The sequence below is a fragment of the Helicoverpa zea genome, chromosome 13, assembly GCF_022581195.2.
Source record: "Helicoverpa zea isolate HzStark_Cry1AcR chromosome 13, ilHelZeax1.1, whole genome shotgun sequence".
NCBI classification, from domain to species: domain Eukaryota; kingdom Metazoa; phylum Arthropoda; class Insecta; order Lepidoptera; family Noctuidae; genus Helicoverpa; species Helicoverpa zea.
The window spans coordinates 5,557,200-5,570,060 of NC_061464.1; the positions used below are offsets into that span (position 1 = coordinate 5,557,200).

The following is a 12,861-nucleotide window of genomic DNA, read 5'->3' on the forward strand; positions in this document are numbered from 1 at the left end:
TTGCAAGGCGTCAACAAACATCAGTATCACAAAGCCTGCGACCTGGAAGTGCCTAAAAATCAAAATTTATTATTTGCCAAATACAAAGATAAAAAGAAGCGAATCCTCGTTTTCGCAAAAAAAGAAATGATTAAATATTTGAAAGAAAGCACAAAATATTTTATGAACGGCACATTCAAAATTTGTCCAAAGTGTTTCTGTCAAGTTTACACTCTTCATGTGGACATCGACAGCAATGAAGAGTATGTTAATGTGGTTCCCGTGCTATATGCATTGCTTCCCGATAAAACAAGGGCTACATATGAAATTTTATTTTACATGATAAAAAGCCAAGTGAAAGAATGGAAGCCTACACACATTTCGATGGATTTTGAGGTAAGTGCCATTTTGGCAATAAGAAATTTATTTCCAGACGTTAAAATTGTTGGATGTTATTTTCATTTTAGTCGTAGTTTATAGCGCAAAGCTAAACACCTTGGACTTAATAAATCAAAACTGTGTGTAATCCACATCAAATTGTGCACACAATTGGCACACTTGCCGCCAAACTTTTTAGACGAAGAGTGGCTGTATATAATGGAAGAAAGTCCAAAAAGTGCTCAAGTCACAGCATTCAATGATTAATGAAACAAAGGACTCAATTTCATTAAACCACTGCAGAAATTTCGGAACATCAAAAATAAATTGTACAAGATTAGAAATAATTTGCAAGGCGTCAACAAACATCAGTATCACAAAGCCTGCGACCTGGAAGTGCCTAAAAATCAAAATTTATTATTTGCCAAATACAAAGATAAAAAGAAGCGAATCCTCGTTTTCGCAAAAAAAGAAATGATTAAATATTTGAAAGAAAGCACAAAATATTTTATGAACGGCACATTCAAAATTTGTCCAAAGTGTTTCTGTCAAGTTTACACTCTTCATGTGGACATCGACAGCAATGAAGAGTATGTTAATGTGGTTCCCGTGCTATATGCATTGCTTCCCGATAAAACAAGGGCTACATATGAAATTTTATTTTACATGATAAAAAGCCAAGTGAAAGAATGGAAGCCTACACACATTTCGATGGATTTTGAGGTAAGTGCCATTTTGGCAATAAGAAATTTATTTCCAGACGTTAAAATTGTTGGATGTTATTTTCATTTTAGTCGTAGTTTATAGCGCAAAGCTAAACACCTTGGACTTAATAAATCAAAACTGTGTGTAATCCACATCAAATTGTGCACACAATTGGCACACTTGCCGCCAAACTTTTTAGACGAAGAGTGGCTGTATATAATGGAAGAAAGTCCAAAAAGTGCTCAAGTCACAGCATTCAATGATTATTTTATTAAATCTGTTCAGTATTTATTGCCTTGCAGAGACGAAAACCTCTGGAAGAGTCCCATTTATTTTACTTTTTATCAACTTTTTGACTTACTGATTTTTATTTGTAGCAGCAAATATTGTTGTGACTAGTTAACATCATTGTCGTCATCAAACTATTTTATTGTTTCACTTATAATTTCATAATTATATTATATTTATTCACAATTAAATCATTATCATGAAACCGTCCATAACCACACCCAAAAAGATGAAGCGGAATTAACAATACAAGAGGAAATGAACATCGGAGAAACGACGTTCGGAGAAACTGCAGACGAACATCAATGTGCCACAAATTTTTGAAAAGTCCTTACAGACATTGCAAAATAAAGGACTCAATTTCAATAAACCACTGCCCAAATTTCGGAACATCAAAAATAAATTGTACAGGATTAGAAATAAGTCGCAAGGCGTCAACAAATTTCAATATCACAAAGCCTGCGATCTGAAAGTGCCTAAAAATCAAAATTTACTATTTGCCAAATACAAAGATAAAAAGAAGCGAATCTTCGTTTTCGCAAAAAAAGAAATGATTAAATATTTGAAAGAAAGCATAAAATATTTTCTGGACGGCACATTCAAAATTTGACCAAAGTGTTTCTGTCAAGTGAACACTCTTCATGGGGATATCGACAGCAATGAAGAGTATGTTAATGTGGTTCCCGTGCTATATGCATTGCTTCCCGATAAAACATGGGCTACATATGAAATTTTATTTCAGATAATAAAAAGCCAAGTGAAAGAATGGAAGCCTACGTAAGAAATTTATTTCCAGACGTTAAAATTGTTGGATGTTATATTCATTTTAGTCGTAGTTTATAGCGAAAAGCTAAACACCTTGGGCTTAATAAATCAAAACTGTGAGTAATCCACATCAAATTGTGCACACAATTGGCACACTTGCCGCCAAACTTTTTAGACGAAGAGTGGCTGTATATAATGGAAGAAAGTCCAAAAAGTGCTCAAGTCACAGCATTCAATGATTATTTTATTGAATCTGTTCAGTATTTATTGCTTTACAGAGTAACAAACTTCCATAAAGACAAAACCTTACAGACAGAATTGCGAACCATTTGTGGTGCGAAACGATGAACTACCTCCATGGAAGGATTCAGATCACCACGCTTATTCAAGGCAGATTGGCGGTTTCAGACTAAAAAGTTCAGGTTTCCTCGAGATATCTTTATACGCTTTTACTCAACCGTTCGGTAACCAACATACGTAAAAAGTTATTATTAAAATTGTAAGGTGCCTACTTGCCTGACCTATGATCAAACCCGCACACTCGTATTCAACTGCTGGGCCACTGCGAAAACCTAGTGATATTGAAAATGTTTTATGAAGGTTACAATTTGAATCACAAAGTGGCCAGTATCCCAGTGACAAGGAGTTTTCATATCAGAGAATCTGATATAACTCTGTCAGGATTTCTTAGTGACCTTTAAATATAAAGGAAAATATTTTCATGAGATTTTCCCGCATAAACTTAGTTATATAAACGTGTGTGACGAAATAGAAAAATATTTTCGTTATATTTTCGATGCCAAAATAGGCACTTTGTTGTGATAAAGATCTACGGTTAGCGATATTATGCAAGTAATTAAATCTTGTTTAAAAACATGACACTCCCGAGTTAGACATTATTGGCCTTACTACAAAAACTTTAACCACTGTTTTACAATTGCCTAAAAAAAATGTGGTTTTAAAATGAACCTTAAGTCAACGTCATAATTTGTCATTTTTTTAGACAAGTCTTAAACTGACGTTAAAAAGTTTTTGTGGTAAGACGGATTGTGTAATTTGCAATGAATACGAATACAATAAATACGCTCTGCTCTGCTACATGATAAATAAACCAAATAAACCAGTTAAATTACATGTTATTTTGCCCCAACAGCAGCATTCTGTAATAGGCAGTCTCTGTTAAAACGTTTGCCTATTTTAAACGATGAGAAAATACAATGCCTGAGCAAACTATGCGCATAGCTTTCCACATAACTTTCGCGCACACAAAGTACTCTACTATCTCAAAAGCGCAGCGATAAATTCTTGCATAGTTTTATATAACCATATTTTGTGGGGGCATCACTATCGCAAGGGTTAATGTAGTGACTCAGCTGTAGGGACGTCACTCAACCTTAAATGTGTGCAATTAAGAGGATATTTTTTTTAATGTATTCGTACATTTGAATATGAGTTATAAGTTCATGTTTTGTTAAACAAACATTAAAGAACAAAGAAGACGGATCAAAATTGCCCCACGTCCTATAACAATGTGACGTATCTCAAAAAAAAGATAAAAATGTTTAAAAAAATATGGCATACTCTCCAATTCATCTTTTTTACACCTTCATATGAAAAAAATGCTTTAAAAATTGTTCAAGCGCTGTTATAAAAACATCGTTCATGGGACTATTTATGGACTATTTTATTAAATTATTTTTTGTTTTGATAGGGTATACCTCACAGATGGTCCCATAATCATCAGGTCAGGATCTGATGATGGAAACCCTGAGAAATCCAGGGCAACTTTTGAAAGTTGTAGGCATGCGCAGGATAAAAACTTGACTATAAGGTGTACGTCTTATAACAATATGCAACAGTGAAGGTTTGAAGCTGACTTGATAATGGCGACCAGAGAAGGGCGAGGGAACTGGACAACTGAATATGTGAACTGCCTCGTGTTTGGGCTTATATTATTCGTATTGATAAGAACTTTCCACTTATGCGGATAGTGACAACTGTGCTTGTCACTGAAAAGCCAAAAATATAAAAAAAAACTTATTACGATAAAAAAACTTCCAAAAACACTGAAAAGCAAAAAAAACTAGTCTTAGGAGCATCGGCCTAGAAGTCGTTGGGGAAATAAACTTAGGTACATCCATTAGACACCGACTTCTGAGGTAGTTTAAATATTTTGCTGTCGATTTCCCTCGACCTTCTCTGGTCTCCATCGACGGGTCAGCTCCAAACCTTCACTGTTGCAAAGGTCTATTCAATACAAATAATATGAGCCCAAACACGAGGTAGTTTACATATTCAGTTGTCGAGTTCCCTCGACCTTCTTTCGTCTCCATCATCAGGTCAGCTCCAAACCTTTACTGTTGCATATTGTTATAAGACATACACCTTATAGTCAAGTTTTTATCCTGCGCATACCTACAACTTTCAAAAGTTGCCCTGGATTTCTCAGGGTTTCCATTATCAGATCCGGACCTGATGATTATGGGACCAACTGTGAGGTATACCCTATCAAACAAAAAAATAATTTAATAAAATAGTCCATAAATAGTCCCATGAACGATGTTTTCATAACAGCGCCTGAACAATTTTTAAAGCATTTTTTTCGTATGAAGGTGTAAAAAAAATGAATTGGAGAGTATGCCATATTTTTTTAAATATTTTTATCTTTTTTTTGAGATACGTCACATTGTTATAGGACGTGGGGCAATTTTGTATGGATTGTGATCCGTCTTCTTTATTCTTAGTGACCTAAAATTAATAAAACAAAAATCTTTTTGAATCACAAGCTTTTGAAATGTCATTTCACCACAATTATCTTTATGTTTGTATTTAAGATACCCCTGACAACTGTATAAAGGAACCAATGTCAGTAATTATGAAATCATAAATTCATATTTTGTAAGCCTAATATGATTTGTAATAACTTAAGTTTTTTCATGACTACCTAATTTAACTTTAATATTTAGCAAAAAGACAAAGAAACTATTAGTGGGCAATTTTCTTTTTTATTAAAATAAAGAACAGACATTACTTTTGTGACGTAAAACAAAATGGTGTTTGTCCTTATTTCACGAAGAACAATCTTTGTCCAGTTTGAGTAGCTTTTATGGAAAAGTGCCGAGGCCAGGGGTCATGCTTCTTTTAAATTGTTTAAGAAGAAGAGGTGATAGTAATTAGCAGAACTATATTTCTATGCAGATTGTTACATCGTAGATATTAACGTAAACTCTATATTCATAATGTAAAGCTGAAAAGTTTGTACGGACTATAACTCAGGAGCTACTGACTACGTAGCGTAGCTTTTTGTTACTTTTTACCCGTTCTCTTCTTGACGCGGGAGAAACGCTTGACGGAAGCCAGTCCAAAAAACGATCTTCATAAGCATAGGTAAGCGATTTCTTTCATTAAGATAAATAGTTTAATATTGCTACAGGCACGGACTACCGCATTGAATATTGCATACGTAAATATAAATTATTTTGTAAAGGTGCCAATTCACGGTATATTTTATCTGCAACTATTGAGTAGCAGGTTGGCACCAAACTTTCGAAATTTGGGCTGCCTGCCAACTTATCCACGGACATATCTGCAAACTTGCGAATCGACTCCTTGAAAAACTTTTTCAAAAATATAAAAACCCAAAATAAAATGTAATGGTATCTCATTATTATATCACATTTAAAAGCGAATGAAATGTTTACTAAAGTACATAACGCATATTTAAAAGACCTTTTGACTTCTATTAAAAAGCTGTAATTTGTAAAATAGGCCAGAACTAATGACTTGGTTAGAACCGTTGGAACAATACCGGAAATAGTACAAGAAATACAAAAGGTACACTGATAATTGTTATAAAAAAAATATACTGTGACTTTAAGTAAAAACTGACTGGTTCGGTTTTGCTTCCTTCTTCCAAGCGATTAGTGGAGTCCATTCGTGACCAAAAGGCTGGCTTATACATCGGCCAGAGAATGCAATGCAGCCAGCATTTTGAGCAGGATCCCCGCTGACAGCGATGCGGATGTTTTAATACATAGTTTAATTTTTTACTTTTTTATTTTGTAAATAAAAAAGTCAGGTATTTAATGCTGATCTTTCAGTTCTACCATCGAGCCCAACGAATAAACGCCACAAAGTAGAAGATTATTCATTCAAGTAGAAGATAGTTTTCCGGCCCCTACTGTACCTGTATTCTCCATCATAAAACTTCTGTATCACTTAAACTACGTGGCAGTTGTCAGGGGTAAGTTCTTGGTGGAACAAACGAGGGACATGTCTATACCTACATATGTATATAAATACACTATTCTTTGTAACAGCAATCACGCTCCGCTCGGCCTTAAATAAAACACTCATCTGTCTCCCTTTAAGTTTGCCATCAACTACACAGTAATTATTAGAAAACGTTTGCTAGCAATCCCAGAGTTACAAGTCCATCGACAATAAAAACGGCCGTCATTCTTAGTACAATTGTTCACTATGAATTTTCAAAGTTAATTTTGGTTAGCTTGTAAGTATCGGTTAAGGTTGAGCTCATTTTGTCATTATATAACTATATATCTACTAGTAGAATTATGTTTATTATGCAGGAATACATATTGGAAAAATAAAAAAAGATAAATACCTACGAGTATTACATTTGAACTATGCAATGGCATAGTTCAAATGTAATACTCATACACATGCTATTTGAGAGCTGTACTGACGGCTATTGTAGAGGCTTTATCTTATATTCAATATCTTTCGCACAAAGACGTTGTAATATAATCTGACTCGAAAAGCGCTCTTCAACACTGATTTGTTATGTATCGGGAGTTCTAGGTATGCTGATTGCATACGAAGCACTAAAAATTATACGCATTCTTCAGAAACAATCTGTAAACATAGTACTTCAGTGGAACTTCCCACATAGGAATCCCAGGAAATAAAAAATGAAATCTCCAACAAGCTAGATTCAGAGCCTATTGCTGATGGAATGGCATAAAAAACGAAGTAAACAGGTATTTTAAGAAAAATTTACGATTATGTTGTCGATGAACTTGGACCTTAATCTATTAAAATAAAAACGGTTTTACAGGCACCCGTGGGACATTTCAGCAGATAAAATCGTCCCCTCTTTTTACAAAACGAAGCTTTAATATAACGGAGGTAAACGTTAATCTCTTTCTTCGAGCTCTCCTAATGGTTTGCTGGATATCTGGAGAGCTATTACCGATTAGCTACACCGCCTCTAATCCAGTATTATATCCTTTTTATAAGCCATATTAAAAGTATGCTACCATAAAAACACATAATGCGCATCAACATCAATCATAATGAAAAAACCGTTGAAACCATACTCGCCCTAAACCTGAGTTAAAAAACATGTTCCATATTCATTGTTTGGTACAGAATTTAATATACACAACTCATCAATTTATTTACCTATCTACACACAACATATTTCCACACGACCCACAAAATAATAGTATTTTGGACTAGCATAAAAGCGACGTGGTTATGGTTTTGAAAATGTGCCAACAGTCAGCTCGGTAGATTGTGAATTGTTTGTGTCAGAGATGCAACGTCAGTTTATTTTAGAGTAGTTTCCACCAGCGGTTTTACCCGCATCCCGGGGGAACTATTTCGTGCACCCAGATAAAATTCCTCCTAAATATACATAAAATACCTTAGTTTAAATTCAAAGCTTCAGTAATACAGCGAGCGACGAGAAACAAATGATAGTGTTACAAACGTTCATTCAGCATAATAGGGAACTCGAACAAAGTTGAAACTCGGCTTACAATACGTAAGTTTCACTAATTAAACATTAGTGAGTACAGCGAAGATTCATTATGTCAATTGAGGATAGTTTGTATTGCGGACGCAAGTTTCGATTTATTTCACGTGAAACCGAGGTTTGGTTAACAAGTTCCCCGCGATAGTGATTTTCTTATTCTTCCTATTCCTGCGGCTTTGTAGACTTGGTCATAAAACTTACATGATAATGGCACGTTCGCACCCAACATGTCAAAGTATCGAATGTTTTGTTCATATTGTCAAACTGTCGGGACGCCTTTCACATACGGTCGGTTAGCCCCACGGTAACCTATTACTAGCAGGCGGTAACACCACTGATGAAGTACATACATATACTGTAAACACCCAGACCAAAGCCAAAAAACATGCTCATCACACAAATGTTGCCCCTTAGGCCGTACCGGTAATAGAATAGAAACTAACAGTGTCCAGTCACAATATTAAGGCGTTTTAACTATCAAGAACCTGTTATTTTATGTCAAACAGTTGTATCAGCAACATGCAGACTATTTTAAGCGTTATAATGGGCCCTTTATGGTCTCGTTCACACGTTTTGCCCATAGCTCATACATTTTACTCATTAGTTTATCGCGCGGGTAGTCAAAAGCGGGGTTGGTGGTACAGTCATACATCACAATCTGACATTTGCGAAAGTTCTTACATAACTTATGAGGCACAAGGATTTATTAGGGCATTTCGTTCTGTTACCGATATTAATGTTTTTGTTTGATGGATAAAATAGTAAGAAATGTAGAGAAAACAAAAGTTATTTGATTCTGATGTGTAGTGCTAATTTCCCCCAGATGGGTGTAATTATATATTTTTCATCCCACCATCTCGGAAAGGGTATTTTTACTCTTTGATATCTGAGCGCAAAAGCCCATTTTATCCTCTAGAGCGGCAAAGTGATTTGAATTTAGAACGTCATGTGGACTGAGTTTGTGAATTCGGCTGTGTTCCGAAATTAAACTCAGTATACTGCCTTGTGTTAATGACCTCACGAATCAATGCCTTATTGTACGGAGTGCTACGGTGATACAAGTTGACGTAATGTCCTGAGCACTAGCTTCGGAACACAGCCCGTCATCAACATTTTTGAATTCAGAAAACCTTGGTACTTTTTTCTTAATTTGCGTTGCGCGCGCTAATTTCTTTTTACGTCATATTGTTTAAAAGTGAAAACATATTCTAATATTAAAATGAGTGATTTTAGTGACGACGACGACATATATTTGACGCCGACAGAATTGATCGAAACTGTAAATAATGTACAGATGACCTTTCTCCCTCAACAATCACGCGAGAAGTATTTGAAACAATATGAAATGTTCAATACATGGCGAATAGCTAAAGGTGCCAAAACATTTTCAGAAAACGTTTTGCTTGCATATTTTGTTGAATTATATAAGACGAGGAAATCTAGCACACTATGGAGTACTTACTCAATGCTAAAAGCAACGATTAAGATGAAAAAAGATATTAATATCGAAACATATACTAAGTTACTGGCATTTTTAAAAAGAGCCTCATCTGGTCATCAACCAAAAAAATCGAAAGTTTTCACAGCATCCGAAATAGAAAAGTTTGTTAACAATGCACCAGATTCCATGTATTTGGCGGCAAAAGTAAGTGTACATTCAGTAGGTATTATTATTAATGTAGTTGGCATAAGCATGCATGCATATTAATGTAATTAATTTTCATTATCTACTACTTAAATACTCTATTCTTTACAGGTTGTTCTTATTATTGGCATAAACGGAGCATGTAGAACAAATGAACTAACACTGCTTAATGTCACAAATATTGAGAAACATTCGGATGAATTGTTATTGATACACTTAACGAATACAAAGACCAAAAGAGACCGCAACTTCGTCATTCGCAAGGAGTACGCAGCGATTGTAGAGAAATACAAAGCTTTACGCCCTCTTAACACTCCAACCAATCGATTTTTTCTACAATATCGCAACGGAAAGTGTGTTCGACAGCCTATGGGTTCTAATAAAATTGGCAGTATCCCAGGAGAAATAGCGACATTTCTCGAACTCCCAGAACCTCAACTGTACACGGGTCATTGTTTCCGACGAACTTCAGCCACACTTTTGGCCGATTCAGGAGCTGATCTTCTGTCTCTTAAGCGTCATGGAGGCTGGAAGTCTAATGCGGTAGTAGAAGGATATATAGAGGATTCTATCGAAAATAAGTCTAAAATATGTAAAGGCATCGTGGGAGCCATTACACTGAACAAGCCTTTGTCAGATCCTTGGACTGGCCCTTCCACATCAACAATGAGCCGGTACGAAACATCTAGCCTTCGCCCTCTCTCGCCAACATTTACGCCAAAGGAATCTAATGAATCTGTAGAAATATTAAGTGATACAGATAACTTACCAAAAAACAATAATAATAATACACAAGTCTCTACCACCAACATTACAGTACCGAACAAAAACAAAAATATTACACTCCACATAACTAACTGTAACAACGTTACATTCAATTTTTCTTAATTTCTAATCATCATTTGTTAAGATTAATAAATTAGCCTGTAGTATAATGTAGTAGTTAATACCCAAACTAAAATTAAATTATATTGATTGCAAACGTATTTTTATTCCTTCTTCTTCTCGTAGTTTTCACTGCTGGAGGTGAGCCGTCTACTCATTATATATTTTTTTGCATTTAGTCATTTCCTCGATGAGGTGGGATGAAAAGTTACGTGTTGCACTCGAGTGCAAAGATTTTTCACCTTGTGCTCATTTGATTCCCTCGCTATCGCTCAGGATTCTAATTTTTGAAACACTCGCTACGCTCGTGTTTCAAATTTAGAATCCTTCGCTTGCTCGGTCATCAAAATTGAGCCCGCGGTTAAAAAGCAACTTTGCACTCTTGTATAACAAATAACTATTTCTGGCGCTTTTAATGGTTTTTTCAATTGACCAAAATAATGTAAGCAGACACATCGGAATTATATAGCTGATTCAGACACATTACCGTCGTATACTGTCATCAAGAAAACTGTCGTTTAAAAAAATGTTTTGGTTTCGACATTGTACCGTAGCACTATGAAACAATTTTTCCTCTCACGTTAGGGTGTACACTCATTACGGGGGGCTTTTGATCACCCTCATATGTAGGGCACTGTAATTAAAATTGTCGACGCTATTTTAATGAACTTACTTGGGTTTTACTTTCGTTTGCGCTTAAAATTAACAGTTATATCTTGGGTGTTCGTATGTCTCACCTATGCAAGACGAATGTGTAAAAGAACAATCTTTCATAATATTTTATATATAGACAACCGACGTCAATGGGATCGGGGGACCAACAGGTTCCTAGTAGGGTCTCCGCTAACGGTGGTTGTGTGTAGCGCATGAGATGGACTCAAAAAATGAATGAGAACGTCATAGGCGCATGCTACGGATCCACAGAGAGAGGCACTAACGTCATTGCGTACCGTGATAGGATGCTGTCTCCGTTCCAGGTACTTGAACCGGCCATCAACGTCTCGACCCAACGACTGTCGGATCAGGTGCGGGACAACGCTATACTTGATCGGCTACGCTTAGGAAGCCCTAGCTAATCGTGAGTCATAACCAATTGGCGAAGATCATTCACTTCCAGATGGCTTTGGCCGCCTCGCTTCGCCGAAAATACCTAATTGACCTCGAATGAAATTGAACCTCACCTTATACCACACCTATAGTTCGGCCATTCAGAGAATGCGTTCCTGACACGTCGCGATTGAACTGACGACGTAACTTTGCAATGGCGTTGCAGTTACGATAAAAATATTTTTGCTGGTTGTTTACCGTTTTAACAATTGAGGAGCATTAAAACAACATTATTATATCAATAATCAATGAATGTAGTTACGTCGTCAGTTCAATCGCGACGTGTCAGGAACGCATTCTCTGAATGGCCGAACTATAAGTGTCAGCATCTCTGTGTAACATTACAAATAGTGTCCTTTAACGGCCAACTAGCTATGCCCCCTGAGTCAATCGCCCACTACTTTCGATTCACGGTGACGCAACGCACCTACCATCCATAGTTACTTGTTCGGCTTCTTAGCATCCGCAAGTTACCTCAATAAATCGTACCAAAATGAACTAAGTATATGCCATAGCTGTAATTTTATAAGTGTTCTTTATACTTTTTCAACCAAAAACTACTGAACAGATAATATTTAACTTAACTTAACTTAACTTTAGGTATACCTTATGCACCAGAATAACACAGAAGACAGGTACTTTTTATATTCGATATACCTATAAATAGGAAATTGGCATAACGCAACCCAAACTTTAAACCTATAATGACACACAGCCAAAATCGACGCCAAAATCCAGTAGGTATCAAATAAAAAGATAAAATCTTCATGCGCATGTAAAAGTCCGAGAGGCTTTACGTTCAAACAAACAAACTGTTTACCTTTATAAGAACACAAAGTATAGGTAATATGGCCCCAGTTGCTTAACACCGGCTGTCACTCAGGCTAATTGAAAGCCTGTGAAAAGGGGCGCGTGACGTCATTATGAAATGAAAGTTCGGTGACGAAGGGCGTCTGACAACTTGATATATTCATTATACACCTGTACTTTTGTGATAGACATCTGTGTTGATGGGTCGCAAAGAATTGTTCACATTTTGTGAGGGTGTACAGTGTACCTACATTAGTTGGCATAACAATGATTTAGTAAGCTAAACTTACGGCCATTCCTGATGTGTCTAGATTGGATCTATCCGTAGCATACATCTACATTGAACAACATTGACTAAACGTCAAAATTTGATTAAAAAAAAAAAAACTTTAGAAAACAGACACAGGCAGTATTGTGTGTTTATCCAAGAAACGTATGATTCTAGATTCATAACTACGTGACAACATCGTAAATTCCAGCAAAATAATTTTCGTTCGCGGTGCTAACGCCTATGATTTTC

General features: G+C 35.9%; 1 protein-coding gene and 2 pseudogenes across 1 annotated transcript; all 3 read left to right on the top strand.

The window, feature by feature from the left end:
- Nucleotides 1-630: 630 nt before the first annotated feature.
- Nucleotides 631-1,461, top strand: LOC124636040 (annotated as a pseudogene).
- An 87-nt stretch (nucleotides 1,462-1,548) lies between these two features.
- Nucleotides 1,549-2,463, top strand: LOC124636041 (annotated as a pseudogene).
- A 6,582-nt stretch (nucleotides 2,464-9,045) lies between these two features.
- LOC124636042 lies at nucleotides 9,046-11,287 on the top strand. Its single transcript, XM_047171997.1, has 3 exons — nucleotides 9,046-9,539; nucleotides 9,651-10,213; nucleotides 11,215-11,287. The coding sequence occupies exons 1-3, from the start codon at nucleotides 9,114-9,116 to the stop codon at nucleotides 11,285-11,287; spliced, it is 1,062 nt and encodes a 353-aa protein (XP_047027953.1). The 5' UTR covers nucleotides 9,046-9,113.
- The last annotated feature ends 1,574 nt before the right edge of the window (nucleotides 11,288-12,861 follow it).